This window comes from Diplotaxodon limnothrissa, linkage group LG14 (assembly GCF_057381915.1).
Source record: "Diplotaxodon limnothrissa isolate DT_005_m linkage group LG14, D_limnothrissa_male_GT1.1, whole genome shotgun sequence".
Lineage (NCBI taxonomy): Eukaryota > Metazoa > Chordata > Actinopteri > Cichliformes > Cichlidae > Diplotaxodon > Diplotaxodon limnothrissa.
The window spans coordinates 12,029,807-12,050,169 of NC_140609.1; the positions used below are offsets into that span (position 1 = coordinate 12,029,807).

General features: G+C 39.3%; 1 protein-coding gene across 1 annotated transcript; it reads right to left on the minus strand.

Moving 5' to 3' along the window:
• Positions 1-3,768: 3,768 nt before the first annotated feature.
• Positions 3,769-19,793, minus strand: LOC146618492 (uncharacterized). The gene is made up of 25 exons (XM_085370032.1): positions 19,730-19,793; positions 11,640-11,785; positions 11,403-11,498; positions 10,821-10,892; positions 8,893-8,995; positions 8,500-8,540; positions 8,104-8,175; positions 7,854-7,934; positions 7,688-7,759; positions 7,500-7,586; positions 7,276-7,389; positions 7,068-7,169; positions 6,850-6,966; positions 6,604-6,687; positions 6,362-6,398; positions 6,218-6,258; positions 5,556-5,598; positions 5,370-5,467; positions 5,155-5,259; positions 5,020-5,076; positions 4,844-4,900; positions 4,638-4,745; positions 4,438-4,530; positions 4,255-4,338; positions 3,769-4,071 (listed from the first exon to the last, which is right to left on the minus strand). Exons 1-25 carry the CDS (start codon positions 19,791-19,793, stop codon positions 3,769-3,771), a joined length of 2,277 nt encoding a protein of 758 aa, XP_085226158.1.
• Positions 19,794-20,363: the final 570 nt, after the last annotated feature.

The window sequence follows — 20,363 nt, forward strand, 5'->3', positions numbered from 1 at the left end:
AATAAAAAAAAAACATTTACTTAAAAAACAAATTTAAAAATAAAAACCCAACTATTATTCATAAAAGTCACCGGTTTAAGAAGAAATATTCGAGTGGTTTATTTACTTTAGTCCAACTCTTTTTTATTTTACCAAAACAAAAATAAATGACAGTGACAGACAACAACGATCTGTGTATTTTTATTCGTTCTCATAACAGAAAGTATCTTCACATTTTTTTGCTTTATGTGGACATTACTGCCATCTTGTGGTGAAAAACCATACAGGCCAGGAGTGGAAAAAAATGGGGGTAAATCCTGCAGACCTACTGTTTGTTGTCAGAACATTAATTTCCAGGAATCATCGGTTTTGTGTACTTGAGACATCAACAGAAGGACAAAAAGAAAAACTGGCACACTCACTTAGTCGACAGATGATATTATAAAAAGACTAACATAGCAGTTTGGTCCCCGAAGAAGCATCAGTCCTGAAATGACAAAGGGAATAATCCCGTTACTGCTGAAAGGAAACAATGATTTATAAAGGAACACTTTAAAAGCCGGGGGGAGGGCAGGAATATTGGGAAATGTAATCAGGTCACGACTGATCCAAGTGTGGCACAGCTCTCATATCATCTGACCAGTTTCCTCTTCTGTAACACACTGGCTCATATGCGTGTAAGTCTTTTCATACAAATGTGAGCAACATGATTCTTAAAATAAAAGTGCAAGTCAGAGAAAAGGAATTCCTCTGAAAGACGAAAGAGTAGGTGTTCCCCTGCTGCGGGTTAGTCAGTCAGATCTGATCACAGTCTGAGCTCTTTAGCACACAAAGAGAGCTGGGTGTGTCTCATCTTGTTAAACTGCAAGTACTGGTAAGGCTGGTTATGGCTGTTCCATAGGAACCAAAGATTCGGCGGATAAGGGTTAGGGTTAGGGTTAGAGCAGAGGTGTGACAGGTTTGTTACAAGTTTAGCTGCAGGTTTATAACTACAGAGACACGTTCACACACTGAGCACTGACAGCTATGTGGAGGTGGCCTGTGTGTGTTCACTGTGCCAGCCCCGGTCATTTTAGTTACCTAAAACTAAAAACAAAAACTAGATGGGGAGAAAAGACTTTAATGAACTAAAATAAAAATTAAAAATAAACCTTTGAAAAAAATATTTTGTGAGCTTGGAAAAGGTGAATCACAAAAAAGAAATTACCTACTGTCCTAAATACATTCCTTCCAATAAAATAATAATAATAATAATAATAATAATAATAATAATACAAACTACACTAAAACAAGAGAATCCACCCTGGAAAATAACTTCAACTAAACCGAATTAAATACAAAAAGAAATCAAAATAAAAACTAATTAGAAAAATACGAAAACTATAACGACTTTGGCTACAAAATACTAATAATAAATACAAATAATAATAATAATAACAACAACAACAATAATAATAAAAATCAACTAAAACCACTTTGCCTGATCAGGAGATGAGGAAGTGATCCCTGAAACTAAACCGTACAGGTACACCTACCTCATCACTGCTGGAAGATTTGCCTCCATGCTTCTTCTCCTTTTTCTTTTTCTCCTTCTTCTTCTCACCATGTTCCTTGCTGTGAGACTTGTCCTTATCCTTGTCCTTATGCTTGTCCTTGTCCTTATGCTTGTCCTTGTCCTTACTTCCAGACTTGTCCTTGTCCTTACTTCCAGACTTGTCTTTGCTGCCTTCCTAAAAATATACAAAGTTTACAATTAATAAATAGTTTTTTTTATGTCGTGATTATTGTAGTTAATCAAAAGTAAGGAAATACGAGAAAAACCGGTTTACAAGAGGAGATGTCAATTCTCGTCACCGTGTTTATGCAACTCCCATCCGTAGCGCACATTTTGTTCTGGAAAGCGAATTAAAAGTCTTACCTTGTCCTTATCTTTGTTCTTGCCCCAGGGCAAATTGAGTTCATCTTTCTGTGCTTCCTCCTTCTTTATCTCCTCGTCCTTACCCGCAGCTGCCAAAGACAAAGATGGGACAGGGTTTTAAGGACCATGTGTCCACATATCGCAATATGGAGCGCAAAACCTGTTCGCAGGTTTTGCGCGAACAAAAGCGCAAAATCTTCGAACAACAGAAGAGTGCAGCTAAAGAAAAAAAACACGTAAAGCTGCAATATATTTTTACCTTCTGACAGATCGAAACTCATTGTGACTATTACTTATGCGCCTCTTCTCTCCGATTCCGAAACAGACTCTGTCAGCGAGCTCTCGCTGCTACTACTTTTCAGGAAATCTGGAGTGACCGACCGCACCTAAGTCACGTGTTCAACACCGCACCACGCCCCGCAAACGCAGTTCGTTCTTGCGGTGAGGTGAGAGGGAGACGTTGTGAGGTAGTGTTATATTTCTTATTTGTGCGTATTTGATACATAACCTTGCTCGCTGGCCTGTCCACCGTCCACCTGCTTCCCCCACATCAGCTGCGATAAGCTCCATCCCTCCTACCATCCTCCCGGATAGTCCCTCTCCTCTTTATTTCAAGGATGCAACAGTGTCCATGTTTTTCAAAATGACTTAAAAATTTGGATTATTCTGACTACAGAATAGTTTTCAACCCTTCCATGATCTTTTAAAGAAGAGGTAGATCATGTTCATATATGTCTTCTTCTTTGGATGATAGAGCTTTAACCTGCAATTGTGGATGGCACAGTGAACTGTGCTCACAGACAATGATTTCTGGAAGTGGTCCTGAGCCTGTGCAGTGATTTCCATGACCTGTAGTTATGTCACATGCTATAATATTACACATCTAAAACAGAAGATGGCACCAGAGCTTCTGTAACATAAATTTTATGCAATATATTCAGACTTTCTTTCTATATATTCAGGATTCATTTGATTTATTCATTCACTATATTTGAGTTTTAATTCAATATATACAGGCTTTCATTTAATTTATTTGAGGCTAATTCCATGTATAGATACACATACATATTGGAACCTCAAATACTGTGTGACAATGGCACTGCTGCTTTCTGAAAGACATATGGCTTGTGCTGCCTTGCTCTTAACTCCATGCAGCAGCAAAAGCCATTGGGTCTGGGGGAACACCTGCGCGTGTCACAACTGTGTCCCACTGTAACATAAATTCGGGCAACCATAATTACTGGGGCACATGGTCCACATGGGTCCAAAAATGACACAGCACAACACACATTTAAAACCATATGCTCAACCTAGTAATCAGTGCAGTGCATACCGCTTTCTATGTCAAGGGGTAACAGAGGTGATCAATTGTGGTTCAGCAATTGAATGGAGTTGCTAAAGAATAAAGCAACTCCTTTTATCTTTTATAATTTGTATTTCCTGACAGTAGTTTAGAGTAGTTACATGTATAAAATATTTACATTGTAATTAACTGTAGATATAGAATTTACTGCTTATAATGAAAGCAGCCTCTAGTAGAAAGTGCTGATGCACCAACTAGTAATAATAACAGCAAACACAAACCACAAACATGAATTCATGCTCTTTTATTTCTCAAACCTTTAACCTGTTGTGATCATAAATTGACATTTCCTCCACCAATTGACAAGTTTACAACTGTCAATTGTAAACTTGTCAATTTTAAAAACACAAATCTTTTCTCTCTAATCAAGCGGTGTATTTATTTTGTAAAATTTACTCCAATGAAATCATGACCCAAGGTAACATCATTAAAGCATTCATGATTACATTTAAGTGCTTCCATTGTGATGTAGGCCAGATTTTGGCTGATAACTAAGATCTATGAAATCTTAATATTGGTAAGGTCTGGGCCCTGACAGCAGATCCTTTGAGGTGAAGTGACTAGTGGAGTGTGTCGTGCTGTCTCCAGTCTTCTTCGGGGTGCCCATCAGGCTCTCCATGTAGCTGGGACGTTTGATTACAAGGGATGGCTTGGTGGCAGCTGAAGAACTCACAGGATGCAGCTTCAAGGCGGGAGATGTAAGAGACACATTGGGAGTATCACTTGGCTTGGAGCTGGCAGAAGGTCCACCACCACCTGAGGCTGAAATGCTGGTTTTAGAGTGGCTGCTTTGCTCACCATCAAGGTGGTCCTGGAAATGAACATTAACAATCCATTTTGAACATTTTTAGATTAAAAGCTTTTTTTGTTGTTTCTATTGATTTCACTTCCCGAGGAGCCAAAACTTCGGTAAAAAAGAATAACACTAAAATTATTATTTGTCATTTTTCTTTCATATAATCTGATGATATTAGCATGTTACAGGTCATTTTACCTGTTCCTCCCTTTTCTCACTCTCCTCCTTTTTATTTTCCTTGTCGCTGTCACTACCAGAGGAGCCTGAACTGGAGCTTGAGTCCTGCTCAGAGAGGAAGCATTAGAAACTCATCAACTCACAAATATGATTACCAAAATGAGCAGAGACACTTTTTTTTTCCATCACACAGAGTAGAACTACCTTCTTTTTGTCTTTCTTCTTCTTGTCTTTCTTCTTTTTCTTCTTCTTGTCATCATCACTGCTGGAAGAAGAACCTGAAGAGGAACTGGAATCCTGGGATGTAAATATGATAGTGAGGTCACACAATCATAAGACGGATAGGAACCAGAGTTTTGAAAATATACAAAGGAGGAGGAGGCAGTGAGTCCACTCTTCTTTACCTTTTTCTTGTCTTTCTTCTTCTTTTTCTTCTTATCCTTCTTCTTCTTTTTCTTCTTATCATCATCACTAGAAGAATCACTTGAGGAGCTTGATGAAGAAGAAGAATCCTGGACAAAAAACAAGGAACATATTTCATTTAGAGGAATTACAGTAGCTTATAAATAAATAAAGTCAACCTAAAACCTTAAAGTGGATGGCCCCTCACCTTCTTTTTCTTCTTCTTCTTCTTCTTGTCCTTCTTCTTCTTCTTCTTCTTCTTTTTCTAAATACGAAAAAGAAGACTCAATTTAAATTGTGCAATCTTCTATCTTTCATCATTTTGAGTGCGGCAAATGTGTTTGCAAAGACGAAAATGGCAATATTTGTAGATGTTCTTCTCACCTTGTCATCATCACTATCGGAGGAAGAAGAGGAGCTATCATCAGAAGAGCTAGAATCCTAGAAAGTGCATCAGTCAGTCAGTAACAGAAATACACGATTTTCTGTAAAATATATATTTAGACTTTTTCTAGCCACCTTCTTCTTCTTCTTCTTTGTCTGCTTCTTCTTCTTTTTCTTCTTCTTTTTCTTCTTTTCATCTTCACTATCAGAGGAAGAAGAAGAAGAAGAAGAGCTGGAATCCTGTAAAAGAGTTGAACAATTACAAGTTTAATTTATTATTATTAGTATATATTATTATTAGTAGTAGTACTGTTATTAGAGTTCTGTATGGGTAGCTGACAATCTTTTACCTTTTTCTTTTTCATTTTCTTCTTTTTGTCCTTCTCTTCCCCTCCTCCTTCATCATCACTCAGGTTGCCATCCTCAGGTACTGCCTCTACTCCCCCTGCTAGACAGGAAACATCATTGCCATCAATACCATTGCCAATGCCATCAATGCTATTTGATCTATGTAAGAGCTAGAGAAGCATACATACCAGCCAATGTAGAGGAGACTTTGCAATCGTCTGAAGTTTGAAGCTGTCATGGGAAAGGAAAGTAACTATTATATCTTTTTCTTTCTGTCATGCCTTTCTATATAAAACCAGGACGTGGTCACCATGATGTGACCACTCCTGTTTGTAGGCTCCCTAAAGCACTGAGTCAGCTGTAAACATTTAATTTTTCTCAACATGGGGAGAAACCAAGGACACTGAAAACTCCTGTGGAATCATCTTTTCAATGAAGCAACAAACTCCAGAGCAAGAAAAATTAAACAAAAAAAAAAACTGTAGGTCTTCTGTTAGCCACTTGAGGCTGATCCCAAAAACCTGTCAGCTCCATTAATCTCTCTCAAGCTTTTGTCTCTTGTGCACCGTCATCTTTAGCTATCCCGGTACTTCTTATCTAGGCTAGCAACTTGACAGCCACACAATAAATTTGCACTGAACCATTCTCAGCTTTATCATCTTTTCTGAGTCCAACAGGGCAATCATAATATATAAAAGGAACATCATGCAGTCCTTACTTAAACCTGAAACTGGCAACCGAGAAAAATTATCATGAATAAGTTTGCATCGGCTGTCGCTCTTTTGTTTGCACGTATTGAGTTTGTGCATGCAGGTGTAGTGTGAAAAGTATGCGTGAGCAAATATTTCACCTTGCCAGGAACCTTTTCATCTGGTCCTGGAATCACACCACCTACAAAAATGGAGAAAAGGCAACCAAAAGGATCAACATAATGTAAATGTTTGGCTACTGTGATTTATATTACTGTGCACAAGAGCAAGTAGAAAACACTCACCTGCTGCTGACAGAACAATATCACTCTGCTCTTCATCCTGAAAGAAGACACAGAAGCACACGCACACAGTTAAGCTGAAAAAATAAACTTCACAAACTTTCAAAATGATAAAAGCTGAGTTGTTAGGAATCATTTCCTGATAGTGAAAAGCCAGTGAGAGGGCAAATGTGTTCACTGTGGGCGGGTTATCACAGAGCAACAGGACTGATGCTTTTATTAAACACAAACACAAGTTACTTTACTTTTTTCTCATCGTCCTCCTTCTTCTTGTCCTTTTTCTTTTTCTCCTTGTCACTGTCAGAAGATGAGGATGAAGAGCTGGAATCCTGCATTAAGGAAAAGAAACATCATTCATCTTGTTGTTTAAATAAAGAAATGAAACCCCTATGGTAAGGTTTCTTCTTCATTGTTCATGCCTGGATACTGACTGTATATTTTGTAACGTCATATGAATGTAAGAGGACAACAAACATCCACATCTGTTTTACCTTTTTCTTGTCCTTCTTTTTCTTCTTCTTCTTGTCCTTTTTCTTCTTCTTCTTTTTCTTCTTCTCATCCTCACTATCAGAAGAAGAAGAAGAGGAGGAGCTATTTGAGCTGCAGTCCTGTGGAAAAATGAATATATTTAAAACAAAATATCATCAATGAACTGTGATACAGAAATAGAGAAATTAGTCAGTTGAAAATTAAGAACCTCAGGCATTACCTTCTTCTTTTTCTTCTTCTTGTCCTTTTTCTTCTTCTTTTTCTTCTTGTCATCCTCGCTGTCAGAAGAAGATGAAGAAGAGGAGCTATCTGAGCTGGAGTCCTGTGGAAAAACAAATGTATTTAAAACAAAAAAGTCTTAATGAACTTTTAAACACAAGTGAAATAGAAAGATTAGTCACTTGAAAATTAAGACGCTTGGACAATACCTTCTTCTTTTTCTTTTTCTTGTCCTTTTTCTTCTTCTTTTTTTTCATCTTGTCATCCTCACTGTCAGAAGAGGATGAAGAAGAAGAGCTATCAGAAGACGAGGAGCTGGAGTCCTGTGAAAGGAAAAAATATAGTTAACACACAAAAATCTCTTTAATAAATGAGTTTTAACACAGAAGTAAAATACATTATTCACTTGAAAATTAAGAAACACGGGGAATACCTTCTTCTTTTTCTTCTTCTTCTTGTCTTTTTTCTTCTTCTTTTTCTTCTTGTCATCCTCGCTATCAGAAGAAGAGGAGCTGGAGTCCTGTGAGAAAGGAATAAAAAGTATTCACATAAAATCTATTTCTGTCTGCACATTAACACAGACACATCAGGCAGACAGACACATCATAGTGATGTTCATACCTTCTTCTTCTTCTTTTTCTTCTTCTTCTTCTTGTCATCTTCACTGTCAGAAGATGAAGAAGAGCTGGATTGCTGTGAGAAAGGAATAAAAAGTATTAAGTATAAATCATTCTCTGTCTTTTTCCTCAGAGTTACATACATGTGGTGACAATGGTGAGTTTCACACCTTCTTCTTCTTTTTCTTCTTCTTCTTCTTTTCGTCCTCACTGTCAGATGATGAACTATCAGATGATGAGGAAGAAGATTCCTAGGACAGAGGACGTATAATACATATTCATTAACATAGTCTACCATACCTACCATAGTCTACCTTTGTCTCTGTCATTTGTCATTTATGGTATGTTGAAATTTGATAGTCTTATTAAACAATTAGTCGTCGTAAAATTTGCCAGTTTTGGAGGGGAAATTAAACCCACTTTCTTCTTCTTTTCCTTCTTCTTCTTCTTTTCCTTCTTCTTGTCATCCTCATCATCTGATGAGCTAAAATCCTGAGACAAATAAAAATAAAATTACAATGATAAGTTTGGAATGTTTTGATGTATTGTGCTCTGTTTTTCACACAACCGAGTGGATTGGTGGATCGGTACACAGGACCTATATGATTGATTCAAATTAAGAATTTTTTTCTCTGCTAAACATGTACGGCATGTAAATTATGGTTTGCAATACATTTCTCATGAATCTGATGAAATCCTGATGAAAAAACATGTTGGTCGATTAATAAAGCTGTTCTCTATACCACAGGTGTTACTGGAGCGTCGACCTCTTTAGCAATGCAATGTATAAAATTACAGACTTGAGTTGTTTCTCACCTGACCAAGATCGTCTGCATGTTTTATTTGGCCATTGGAACCTGGTAAGATTGAATGCGACAAAATGCAATGCATTAGTTTAATCATTCTGGAAACAAAAAGACATTTTGTTATGTAAACAGCTGGTCTACTATGATCACAGAATGTGGGGTTGCAGGATGGTTTAGGACATGTTGTTATAAAGGGGATCTAGACACAGCCCCCATTCTGGCTTTGTGAGCTGACCTCAGCACTACTCCACGATAACCCAATGAATGTTCAGTATCTGTTTGTGAACGGCAAATTAAACAAACTAGCCGTTTGATTTAATTGAAATTTCAGGTTCATCGAGCGAACGCTGCAAACCAGAAATCAAGAACAAACTGTCATCGTGAAATAGCGTAGATCACCTACCAGCCTGAGATATGACGACACTGTCGTGGATATACTCTTTCTCCTTGTCTTTTTTCTTCTTCTTTTCCTTCTCCTTTTTCTTCTTCTTCTTTTTCTTTTCATCCTGCCAGGAAACATTGAACAGCAGTTGTTTCGTAAATGCATTTTTATTTCGCGTGTATTCATGCAGTGTTGCATTTGTATTAATAAAAAAGACTCGGGAGAAGGATTCAAAATCAGACATCAAAACCAACTCACAGTATGCACATCCACGCATAACCATGCATGAGCAGTGATGCATGGAAGCATGCACACAATGGATATGTTACTGTATTCTCGTGATAAGACACATAACTTTCTCAGACACAACTCATGGGTAGCTGGATGAGATCCAAAAGATATCATTGTTAATGGGCGTGTTCCTCTCACATAGTTTGTCATTTCAGATCAGGACATTAAAGTCTATCGCCTGTTGAGAAATCATTTCTGCTGCTCTGTATACTTATTTTTGAGACCTTCTACTTCAGTAAGTTAAATAAAGTCACAATAAAGCTCATCAGTTGTTAAGTCCTATCCGAGGTGACCCACTAGGTGGTTAACTGGTTGTTGCTTTGTGTCTTTGACCTTTGTCTTTTTATCTTAAAATCATGCAATAGCAAAATAACTGGCTTTTCCTGAGTCTCCAGTCTTTACACCCACATCATGTCATCATATGACTGCAGTCATCTAAAAGTTGCAAAATTGGAAAACTAGACAAAACTGGAATTGCGAGTCATTGTGTGCTCCTTGAGTTATTTTAAGAGCTGAAATTGACAAGAGCAGGGAGAAGACTGGCGTGCTTATCTATCAGTTTGCTGAGAGACAGGATAAAAATGCAGTTTTTAGATTCAATCCACCCTAAATATTCACTGAACAGACAACATCTTTAGACAGTATCCTCACTGGAGGCAGATACATAATTAAATGGGACAATCAATCCCATGTGAGCCGATTTGAAATTGTGCTTCCAGCCAAGGACTTTGTATAGCTGCTTTTCGTAAGGATTTACATAAACAAAACTGCAAAACTCTCCAAGTGTTTGGAAGGGTATTCACATAAGCAAACATCAATTAATGACTGTAAGCAATGTTGTCATGACTAAGTCATGTAATGGCAGCACCTGGTAAATGACAGGTTAGAGCAGGCATGGAGCTGCAAGGGAGTCGTGTTTTTCTACTTGGTAATAAGCACATACAGAAGCTACATGTGAGCAAGAAAACCCTGGCTTCTCCTAAAACCTGAATCTATTAATAAAGGTGAAAATTCTAATGAAAACAGACCAGTCACATGATCACAGAAATTACACACTTATTCAGATTTATTACATTAGAATTGAAGGCTCTAGATCAGCCATCAATCATTACAACTTACTTCTGTCGAGGGTCTGCTGTTGTGTTTGACTTTGTGTCTCATGTGTCAACATACAGAGAACAAAAGCGCTCTGGACAGCCCTCACAAAACTCTTTTGGATGCCTGACCTTAGCAGGAGCTTTTAAAAAAGGCTCTCAAAGACCCATCACAGGATCTGTGGTTAGGTGTAAATGTGTGTGTCATGCATGTGGGTGTGCGGATAAAACTGCTTTGTCACTTTATCAGCAAAACTACAATTTACCAATAAACACAAAGTGCTCTGCACGGATGCATCAGCAACATTTTGGTGCACACTTTTGCTCACACTGACTAGTTAAAAATGCCCCAGTGTTACAAGTGGTGTGTGACAAACTGTGACCTCCATATCAAATAGTGGTTGGAAATAACACGAGGCATTCGGTCTGAAAGTTGAAGTGGCTGTTCGAGAAGTGTTTTTCTTCCATGGCTCCACATGTGAAGATCGCATTTATTTCGATTTCTGTTGAACAAATAATTTTCCTCTTGAAACCCTGATCAGCACATGCCAATCTGCAATTTACCTCACTATCACTGTCTGAGGAGCTACTGGAGGAAGATGAAGATGAAGAAGAGGAGGAGGAGGAGCTGGAGCTCTGTTAAGAAAGAAGGAGAATATTAGTGCTTAATTTTACGTACAGAAGTTTATGTAAACAATCTTTTGTTTATGAAACGATACATGAGAAGGAATGAGCCATGGCCAACACGCCCCAGTGAGTTTCTGTCATACGAGGGCAAGTTGTGTCTGTGACTGCATATGGGAGAGGCCCTTCAGGCACTTGGCAACACACATAAAGGAAAACTCCACAAACAAGCACACATGCACACACCTATCCCTGCTATGTCGTTAACCACTTGTGCAAAAAGCGACAGTTGAGCCACACATGGAACAAACGATTCTCTCCTGTTTGGCTGTACTCCACTCCTCTGTAAGAAGCTGTAACTCATGATTTCAGCACCACATGTGCTCCCGTCAGGACAAATCCTTAAGAAAACTGCTGAGTTAACTTAGCAGATACCAGAAAATATTTACAAACAAAAAATTCCAAATACAATCAATACCGTTTTCATCGGCAGTTCACTTTACTGAACTCTGTCACACTTACTTTCTTCTTCTTCTTTTTCACCTTCTTTTTCTTCTTTTCTTTCTTGCCGATACCCTCATCTTCGCTGTCTGGAGAGCTGTCAAGTGAATACATCTCCTGGTAAACACAAGAGAGGAGAAAGTACATGTGTTATCTTCAGTGGGGATATTGAGCCTGTGAACAGAGCTGCTTTAATTGCTTCACTGTCATTAGATAATGGAGAAGTCACAACATGTGTGCTTTGTTTCTCCTGCTCACCTCATCTCCTGTTCCTGCAGGTTTCCCGATCTGAGTCTTGTCTCCCTGCGTCTTGGCCAGCTCCGCAGGCCCTTCTACTTCAGCCGGGGGCTGCGAACCGCCAGAGGGCACCGCTGCAGGCTCGACGCCTGCAGTGTCTCCTCCACCTGCAGTTAAACAATTCAGGTGAGCAGTGTTACAAATATCTGCCTGAAAGACATCAATTTTTCTGAACGCTATTAGATTATTCTGTTATTATATGTTACCTTATATATGTAATCAAAGTAGTTGAATTAGAATACTGCTGTAGATCACATTATACCCTTTAATATAGAGTGTGTGAGCTGTATGTAGTTTAGTTCTCATTATACTTTTGAGTTAACAGAACATATTCACATATTAGTTCATTAGATAAATGTGCATCACTCTGTATCCTTGATCTGCTGGGAATGTGTTACACTGTTTTCTTGACATGCTTAAGTGTTGAATCATGAAGAGAAGGTTGTAAGCAGGAGACTCTGTGTCTAAAGACAGGGGAGATAGATAGACCACATTCCACACCCCCACCTTACAGAAAGCAGAGAAACAACTGCCGAGGTCATAACTTGGGCGCTGTAACAGAGAAAAAATGTGATGTTTTGGCTTTTACGACTAGCTGGGGGCCACTAGAGACTATAAAAAGCTGAGCAACCCGTCACCATTTTGAGACATGTGCCTGACCCTCTGGTAGCATCTCTCCCGTCCGGACGTTGTAATGCTCTGACTGTTGAATTGTATGGAAATAAATGATTGTTGATTGAGCATTTATACACCGAGTATTGTCCTTCCTTCAGCCCAAAGATTCAAAGAATTGGGAGATTTCAACAACTTGGTGCCGTGTGACCCGGATCTTTGGTGTGCTGAGGAGGTGCAGATTTGACCTTTGGTGAGATCGTGAGGCGAGGTGAACAGAGGACCGGTCCAAAAATAAAAAGGTAAGCACAGCCTGTTGTATTATAAATACCAAATGTGCATATTGGGCTTTCCAAATTAATCTGTTCACTGAGTCACATGTATTTTCACAGTAAATTTGTCGGTGTCTGGTTTTTGGCGCAAGATACTAACAACATAAGTTGAGGCTGAATTCCAGTGTGTTAAATAAACTGCTTCTACCGAGATACTAATAACATACTACGTTGGACTAGTTGCAGTAAACTGCTTCTACCGAGATACTAATAACATACTACGTTGGACTAGTTGCAGTAAACTGCTTCTACCGAGATACTAATAACATACTACGTTGGACTAGTTGCAGCCACTTTACCTTCCACATTTAATTTTGTCTAATACTGGCTTCTGTAGCAATAATACATTAGAATTTATTCTGAAGACGCGGCCATTAGTCCAGTACATTGAAGTCGAGGTTTGTTTATTTTGTTTATGGTGTCAGTGACGTCCTGGCTTTTGCCGGCTATGAAATAGAAGTTGATTTAAGGAAAAGCAGATGCTGGCTTCACGGTGCAGTTGAACGCTGGCAACGCGAGAGCGAAACACGTCCGTAGGTTTGGTTTATGATACGGCGTGTTCCGGTGGTGCGGCCGTGAAGTGCAGTAGTGGTTGGTGCTAGTTTTAGTACATTGGATAGAGGTTTTGACGGTGGTTTGTGGCGTCAGTCGAGTTTTAAGGGCTGCGGTCATAATACAAAGTAAAATTTTAAGTACATAGAGCAAAACCTGGTTTATGATGTCAGGTATAACTTCGGGGATGCAAGCATCACTTTTATGATGCGACTTTGCCCCGTTGTGGCGGTCATAAGCGCAGAGAAAGGGGTATTTTGGTCTATGGTGCAGTGTGCTTTAAGAAGATCTAATAGTTGAGCTCAGAGGTTTCTGTGCAAATTTCTGCTGATGAGAGGCGCTCTCTGTGTGTCACACTGATGGTGTAACGCGCTGTGTGTGTAAGGCGCGCTCTGGCCGTGGGTGAGGCGCGCTCTGAGTGTGCTTTTTGTGTGTGTGAAGTCTGAACACAGTGACAGTGACGGTTGATGTGTTTGATTAGGAGGACATTAGAGCAAATACACATTTTAGGATCAAAGGTTGATGCCTAGTGTACCTGTGGAACATTTTGCCCTAGGAGTGGCGACCCTCCTGTCCGTGGACGCGTGGCCAGGACCGGCGTCGTCCGGGTGCTGAGGTGGTGACTTGGGGAGGTGAGGGCCCCCGCATAGCCACGGAAATAACACTGGAACGGCCGTGTAATCACGGGTTCACATTTATTTCCGGACTAGAACAAGACACATTTTGCGAACAAACGTTGAGTCTAGATTAGTAAAGAAATATAAAAAGGTTGAATTCCTCGTTTCAGTGGTTGAAATTGTTGTGTGCCTGTCCCCTGACGAGTGTGAAATTAAAATAAAGAGGGAATTTGGAGCCACATGGAGATAGACGGGCATAATTGGGTGTATTACTCTGTGGTGTAATAAAAATAAAAAGGAGAGATAGTAAGAGGTGTGCAGTGGAGAATTATGGAGGAGTAGAGAGAGGAATGTGTTGGGAGACTGGCGTGCAGTTTACGCTGTCGAGGTAGGCGTGTTGCCTGCTTATCGGTTTAAAAGTGATGAAAATGAAATTAAAATAAATCTCTTAGTGTGTTAATACAGGAAGCTGCGGACCTGGACCAACTGCCCCCACAAGCACAGCGGCCGAAGCAAAATTATAGGTAATGGGAACCACACCCAGCACGAATCAGCAGCTGTGAAAAAGACAGCAGCGAGGAGAGAATTAGAGGAGAAATTAAGAGAAGTTTTAACACATAAAATTGGGGCCAACGGACTTGTGGAGGTTGGGAAGGCGTCCGGAGCATCACAACAAAAAGGTGAAACAAAAACACACAAGCAGAGAAATCTGAGAGAAAGGCTCCTTTTAAGGTAACGCCTAGTTTGAGAAAAGATAAAATTAACCTGCTTTTATACATATACACACACACACACACACACACACACACACACACACACACACACACACACACACACACATACACACACACACACATTGGAATGCTGATTCACTGAGAAGTGATCCACACACACACACACACACACGCTGATGCAATGAAGAATGCTTTGCTTATGCTGATATGCAAAATGCTGCACACAAACATCCCAATGCATAATTTTTATGAGGAGCCATTGATTACCATTAAATACTTAGAATGTGTTATATGTCACCTAGAAGGCATTTATGTAGATTTTAGGAATAAGCTCTAAAACGGTTTGGTTATGAAAACAATGTCTGTGCGTGATGTCTGTTTATGGCTCAAGGCCTTGACTGAATTCTTTGCTGTGCTTCACACAGCCCTGATGAGGAACAGTGGCACAGAGTGAAAATGATGAATTAATAGTGTAAGTTTAGGTTGGAGTACGGCATTTTCTGTGATTGAGTTTTAATTCAAGGAGGAACAAAAGGTGTTACGGCACCTGAGGTTCTCATTCCCACACAATATTGTCCCGGCAGGAAGCAAAATGTTCCTGTGAATTTCTGGTTGATTGTTTGGTTTTGTTTAGCGCTAGCTAGATTTTATCAGTGAGCTTTGGCTTGTGTTCTTTCTCGTAAGCGAGAGAGGGATAGTTTTATGCTGGACATGTCTGCAACGGGCCCTAATTTGTGTTATTTTAGTAGTATTTTGTTGGTTATGTCTGTTTTCGTTTTTGTTACAGTGCACTGGAGAAAAAACATCTGAGAGGTGTGATCCACCGGTGGTGATATGTTGATATTTTGTGAGTTCATGATTTAACAATCAGCTCTTTAAACAAGGCCTGAAAGATTGAAATTTAAAGCGCTATAAAATATTATTACTGTAAACAGTTGCAAAGTGTGCTTCTCCATGATTGTAATTGGCTTGGGAGAAATTCACTTATAGGGAACACTGATCTAAAAGGATTGCACCGAGTCAATCCGGCCCAAAAAACAACAAGGAATTGTTTTCCTTTAAAATGATGACGTCATCTTGCTGGTGATGGAGGCTCGAATAGGTTGCGCGTGAGACTCCATTATCAGCAACATCTGGTATGAATGTGTATGGAGGTATGCATGCGAATGGACTGTGATGGACTGACGACTAAAAGTTTTGACTGACTTGATACTGAGACAATGACTGCACCCACTTTAGGATTAGTAAATGCCAATAAACAATTCATAAACAATTCACCCAGCCGACAAGAGAAGGGTGGATGCTTCGCTTTGTTTTGTTTTGTTTTTTCAGGAGCAGGAGGATAAGAGAGACTGGAGGAGGAGACTCTAGCTTCACATAAGTATGAACTGCAGACTTAACACTGTGGTTGCTGATTTTGAGTTACTGATGTTTGCATCAAGAAAACTGTGCTATATTAACTGTGTTTTGATTAAGGTATCATGTTATATTATTGGGAATGCCAAATGCTACAGTGGAGAAGACTTTTGATACCACTCATGACTGGAATATGTTACTATTAACCACAGCAGGCCACTGTAAAAAGTCAATTAAATTTTATAGAGGAAAATCGCCAAAATTGAACAATACCTATGAATGACTGGCCACATTCAGAATAGAGATATGCAATAATAAACATTGGTCCACATGATTTAGGTTCTCACTTGAAATAGTAAGTTATTAAATGTAGAATATAATCGACAGGGACATTTGATAGGATGTGGTACTGCAAAAGAACAAGAGCAAAGTAAATAAAGAAAATATTGTGTTTAGTTTGGATAAATTCAAATTAAAATGTACCATTACACTCAGAGGATCAATATGGAATAAAACATATGCAAAATTTGTAGGAAGTACATGACTGATAACTGTTCTGTCCTGAGCGTTTGTTTCTAGAGCACCCACTTGACCACACCAACAGTTTCTCGCCACTGAGGAGGGGTACTTGCAAAAAGAATAAAATAAAAATCTGAGTTTAACAAAACATTTTAAATGTAAATATCAAGCTTACCTTTCTTTTTCCATGAAATGTGCTTGTGGGCACGCCAGCCATTTTGAAAAGGTGGGCAAAACAATTGGCAAGGCCACACCCCCACACATGTGATATAATTTTAAAGGTACTGTTGCCCTCTCTAAGAAACATCAGGAATTAGAGGAGTGGCAAGTAGAGTATGCGAGCTACAAGCAAAAACTAAAATGTGTACTACAGTGTGCAAAAATGAAATACTGGGTCATCAGGGGGTCATGAGGGACATTTATAAAACTAAAAGTCCCACTAACCTTAAAGTGCATTTGAAAAGCCCACACAAGAAGGTTAACCTAGCTTACCTAGAAGACCTCATCAGGGGGAGCACACTCCCCCTCCTTGAAGAGCTCACCCACTCAACCCGCATCCCCAGAAAACAGCTAACCCCAGATAAGGCAGCGTGATGTATCCCGAGACAACAGGACTGGGACATCTAAATAAAGGTGTGAAACAATCGCCTTCAAAAGATTATCAATTCACTTGAACCAAAATTAGGACCACACGGTGCGGCAAGAGTTAATAGTTATTAGTCTCAACACCCAAGGATAACCAGAAGAGCATGACTGATATGATGGAACTGGGATTTTGTTACACTTAATTTTTGCAAAACACAAATAAAACTAAATTGAAACTAAGGATTTTCAGAAAATAAAAACTACACTAAACTAGCAAAGAATTGGTAAAAACTAATTACAACTGGTAAAAATTGAAAATCTGGAGTCGAAACTAAATAAAAATAACAACTAATGGAAATGGCGAAAAGTTTAAAACCCTGGTGCAGAGATTGGCAAATCTGACCAGGAAACGTTATAAAATGGATTGTCAGGATAGTCAGCGTTAAAGCCACTTTTGACAGTCCATACTAGGATGGCATTGGACATCTTCGGGGCAGAAAAGGGTTGGTGTGACCAAGGTGTGGTTTGGCTTGTTGTATGTACATTTCAAAATGTTACAGCTCTGGATGGACCAGTTACCAGATATGATGTCACTAACCTTCTCTTTTAAGTGTCTAGCTCCAATGAATTGACACATGGGAGTGTGTCAAAAAGGGGGAGTTGAGTCCGAACATCAAACAATGGTGTTATGAACATTTTATGACTTTATTTGTGTGTTTAATAATTTAGCTATGGTAAAACTTAAGCTTATAATGTGGTAGACTTAGAAATGGTTCATTAATTTTTGATTTCTTTTACACACACATAGATTATGATTAGAATAAGTTCTGAACATAATATTTTAAACCAAATTTGAATCATTAGAAGAACAATGGATAACAATATTAGATTATCAAGGCTAGGGAGAGAGGTGTTTTGGTTTTCTGTCTCTTGCAGAGAAAGGAACAGACACCAGACGGGGACCCGGAGATGTGAGGACCCTTCACAGCAGGGACAGATGTAGGGACTGCCGAGACAGCAACTGGGGTCAAGTGTCATGACGTTTGGGCTCCTGGAGAAGATGGATCCCACAAACACAGCAATAACCATGAAGGGGTTGGCGAAAACCAGGAACACCAGACCAACGAGGTTCGAGAGGCTCTTGGCAAAAAGGGGGACACGCCGGTGAACCCAAAATACACAGATCCTTGTTTGAAATCGGGGCAGAATAATCCCCAGAACTGTGCAATGACTAAAGGGTGGTCTAACCCCGGAGGTCGAAGAAAGAAGCTGAGAATCACCCAACTGGAAGACACCGGTAGCTGCAGCAATAAAAATAAAGGTTAAAAGCTCCTTAGACAGAGGTTCTAGTCTAAGTACATTTGAAAGGTATAAGGGGGCATTAAAATGGGAGTGGAAAACTGGAGCACCAAAATAAAGCTGTGGGAGAATTGGGGAGTGATGGGAGAGTCATCTGTAACTGCTGTTATGGTTGTAAATCTAACTTTGCTTGCATCTGAACTGCGTGAACACAGAGGTCATCCCACATATGGTCCACCCGTTAAAGGGGGACAGAGGGCCTCAGGATCAAGAAAACCTGGACCTTGCGACCCTGGAGTGCATGTTGTAAGTGATCTCTTTCAGAGATCAAAAGGGGGAATTATTAGATTATTCTGTTATTATATGTTACCTTATATATGTAATCAAAGTAGTTGAATTAGAATACTGCTGTAGATCACATTATACCCTTTAATATAGAGTGTGTGAGCTGTATGTAGTTTAGTTCTCATTATACTTTTGAGTTAACAGAACATATTCACATATTAGTTCATTAGATAAATGTGCATCACTCTGTATCCTTGATCTGCTGGGAATGTGTTACACTGTTTTCTTGACATGCTTAAGTGTTGAATCATGAAGAGAAGGTTGTAAGCAGGAGACTCTGTGTCTAAAGACAGGGGAGATAGATAGACCACATTCCACACCCCCACCTTACAGAAAGCAGAGAAACAACTGCCGAGGTCATAACTTAGGCGCTGTAACAGAGAAAAAATGTGATGTTTTGGCTTTTACGACTAGCTGGGGGCCACTAGAGACTATAAAAAGCTGAGCAACCCGTCACCATTTTGAGACATGTGCCTGACCCTCTGGTAGCATCTCTCCCGTCCGGACGTTGTAATGCTCTGACTGTTGAATTGTATGGAAATAAATGATTGTTGATTGAGCATTTATACACCGAGTATTGTCCTTCCTTCAGCCCAAAGATTCAAAGAATTGGGAGATTTCAACAACGCTCAACTAATGAGTAATCTGTATATACAAACATCTGTCTTATCAGCCTATTTTTAACATGCACTTTTAATAAAATATTAAAATAAATAAAAAACACATATGACAGCATCATATGCCAGGACGTCCTTGTTATCCAACTTTCTTAAAAGGACAGCCAGGTTAAAACAAAGAAATTAAAAATCAGTCATCAACACTAAAACTGTGCCTGCATATACTTTATAGTTGGCTATAAATCAGTGAATACTCTAATAATTAACAATTTGGGGAAGTGCCACACCCCTGACAGCAGGAGAAAGGTTTAAAAAGAGCCTGCTGTCTACAAATATGAAGCGGTAGGAGTGCATCAGCTGCAATCTCCCTGCAGCGGTTATTCTGCACATTTAAAAAGGCATTATCCAAAAATAAATACATTTAATCCACACTTTTCAAACTGTAAAAGAAAAAAGAAACAAGCCAGTTAACAAATAGCAAACCTTTGAGGAGGGTGGACTCCATTTCGGTCCAGTTCTCTCCTCTGTCCAGGAGTCCAGGTCTCATCTGACAAAGCCACCTGATCACATTTATAACAAGGTGTGGGTGTGTGGAGCCCTGGGGTGGAGAAACAGGGAGAGCCAAAAGCAGAAACTTCCCCACATCAGTTTCAAAATAAAGGTCACTATAAAAGAAAGTCACCAATCAGTTCTGACTGTTATCTTTTTTTTGTACCCACTACTTATTTTTCACCACGAAAAGTTCACGGCTGTCTTTTAAGAGGATAGCTGATTATCTGATCTAATTCTCTAAATTGTATTTATTTGCCTCAGTCTTATTCAGAAAGCTGCTTACATACATTGTATTTGACTGTCACCATCTGTTTGTGTTAGTTACTTAGCTTGAAAGGCTGGTTTACCTGTGCAAACAGGTGGTGCTAGTTTTATGACTGGAATGTAGCCTGTGGGCATTATCTGCATGAATTAAAACATTTGGAAAGTGTTGCAGAAGGAGGATTACCATTGCTCTAGCAGGTCAAAGCAGGGAATTATCAAAATAAATAAATAAATGTAACTATCCATGATTCCAAAATGTAGGAATAGGTTTAGGGGAATAAAGCTCTTTGCCTTTAATGTG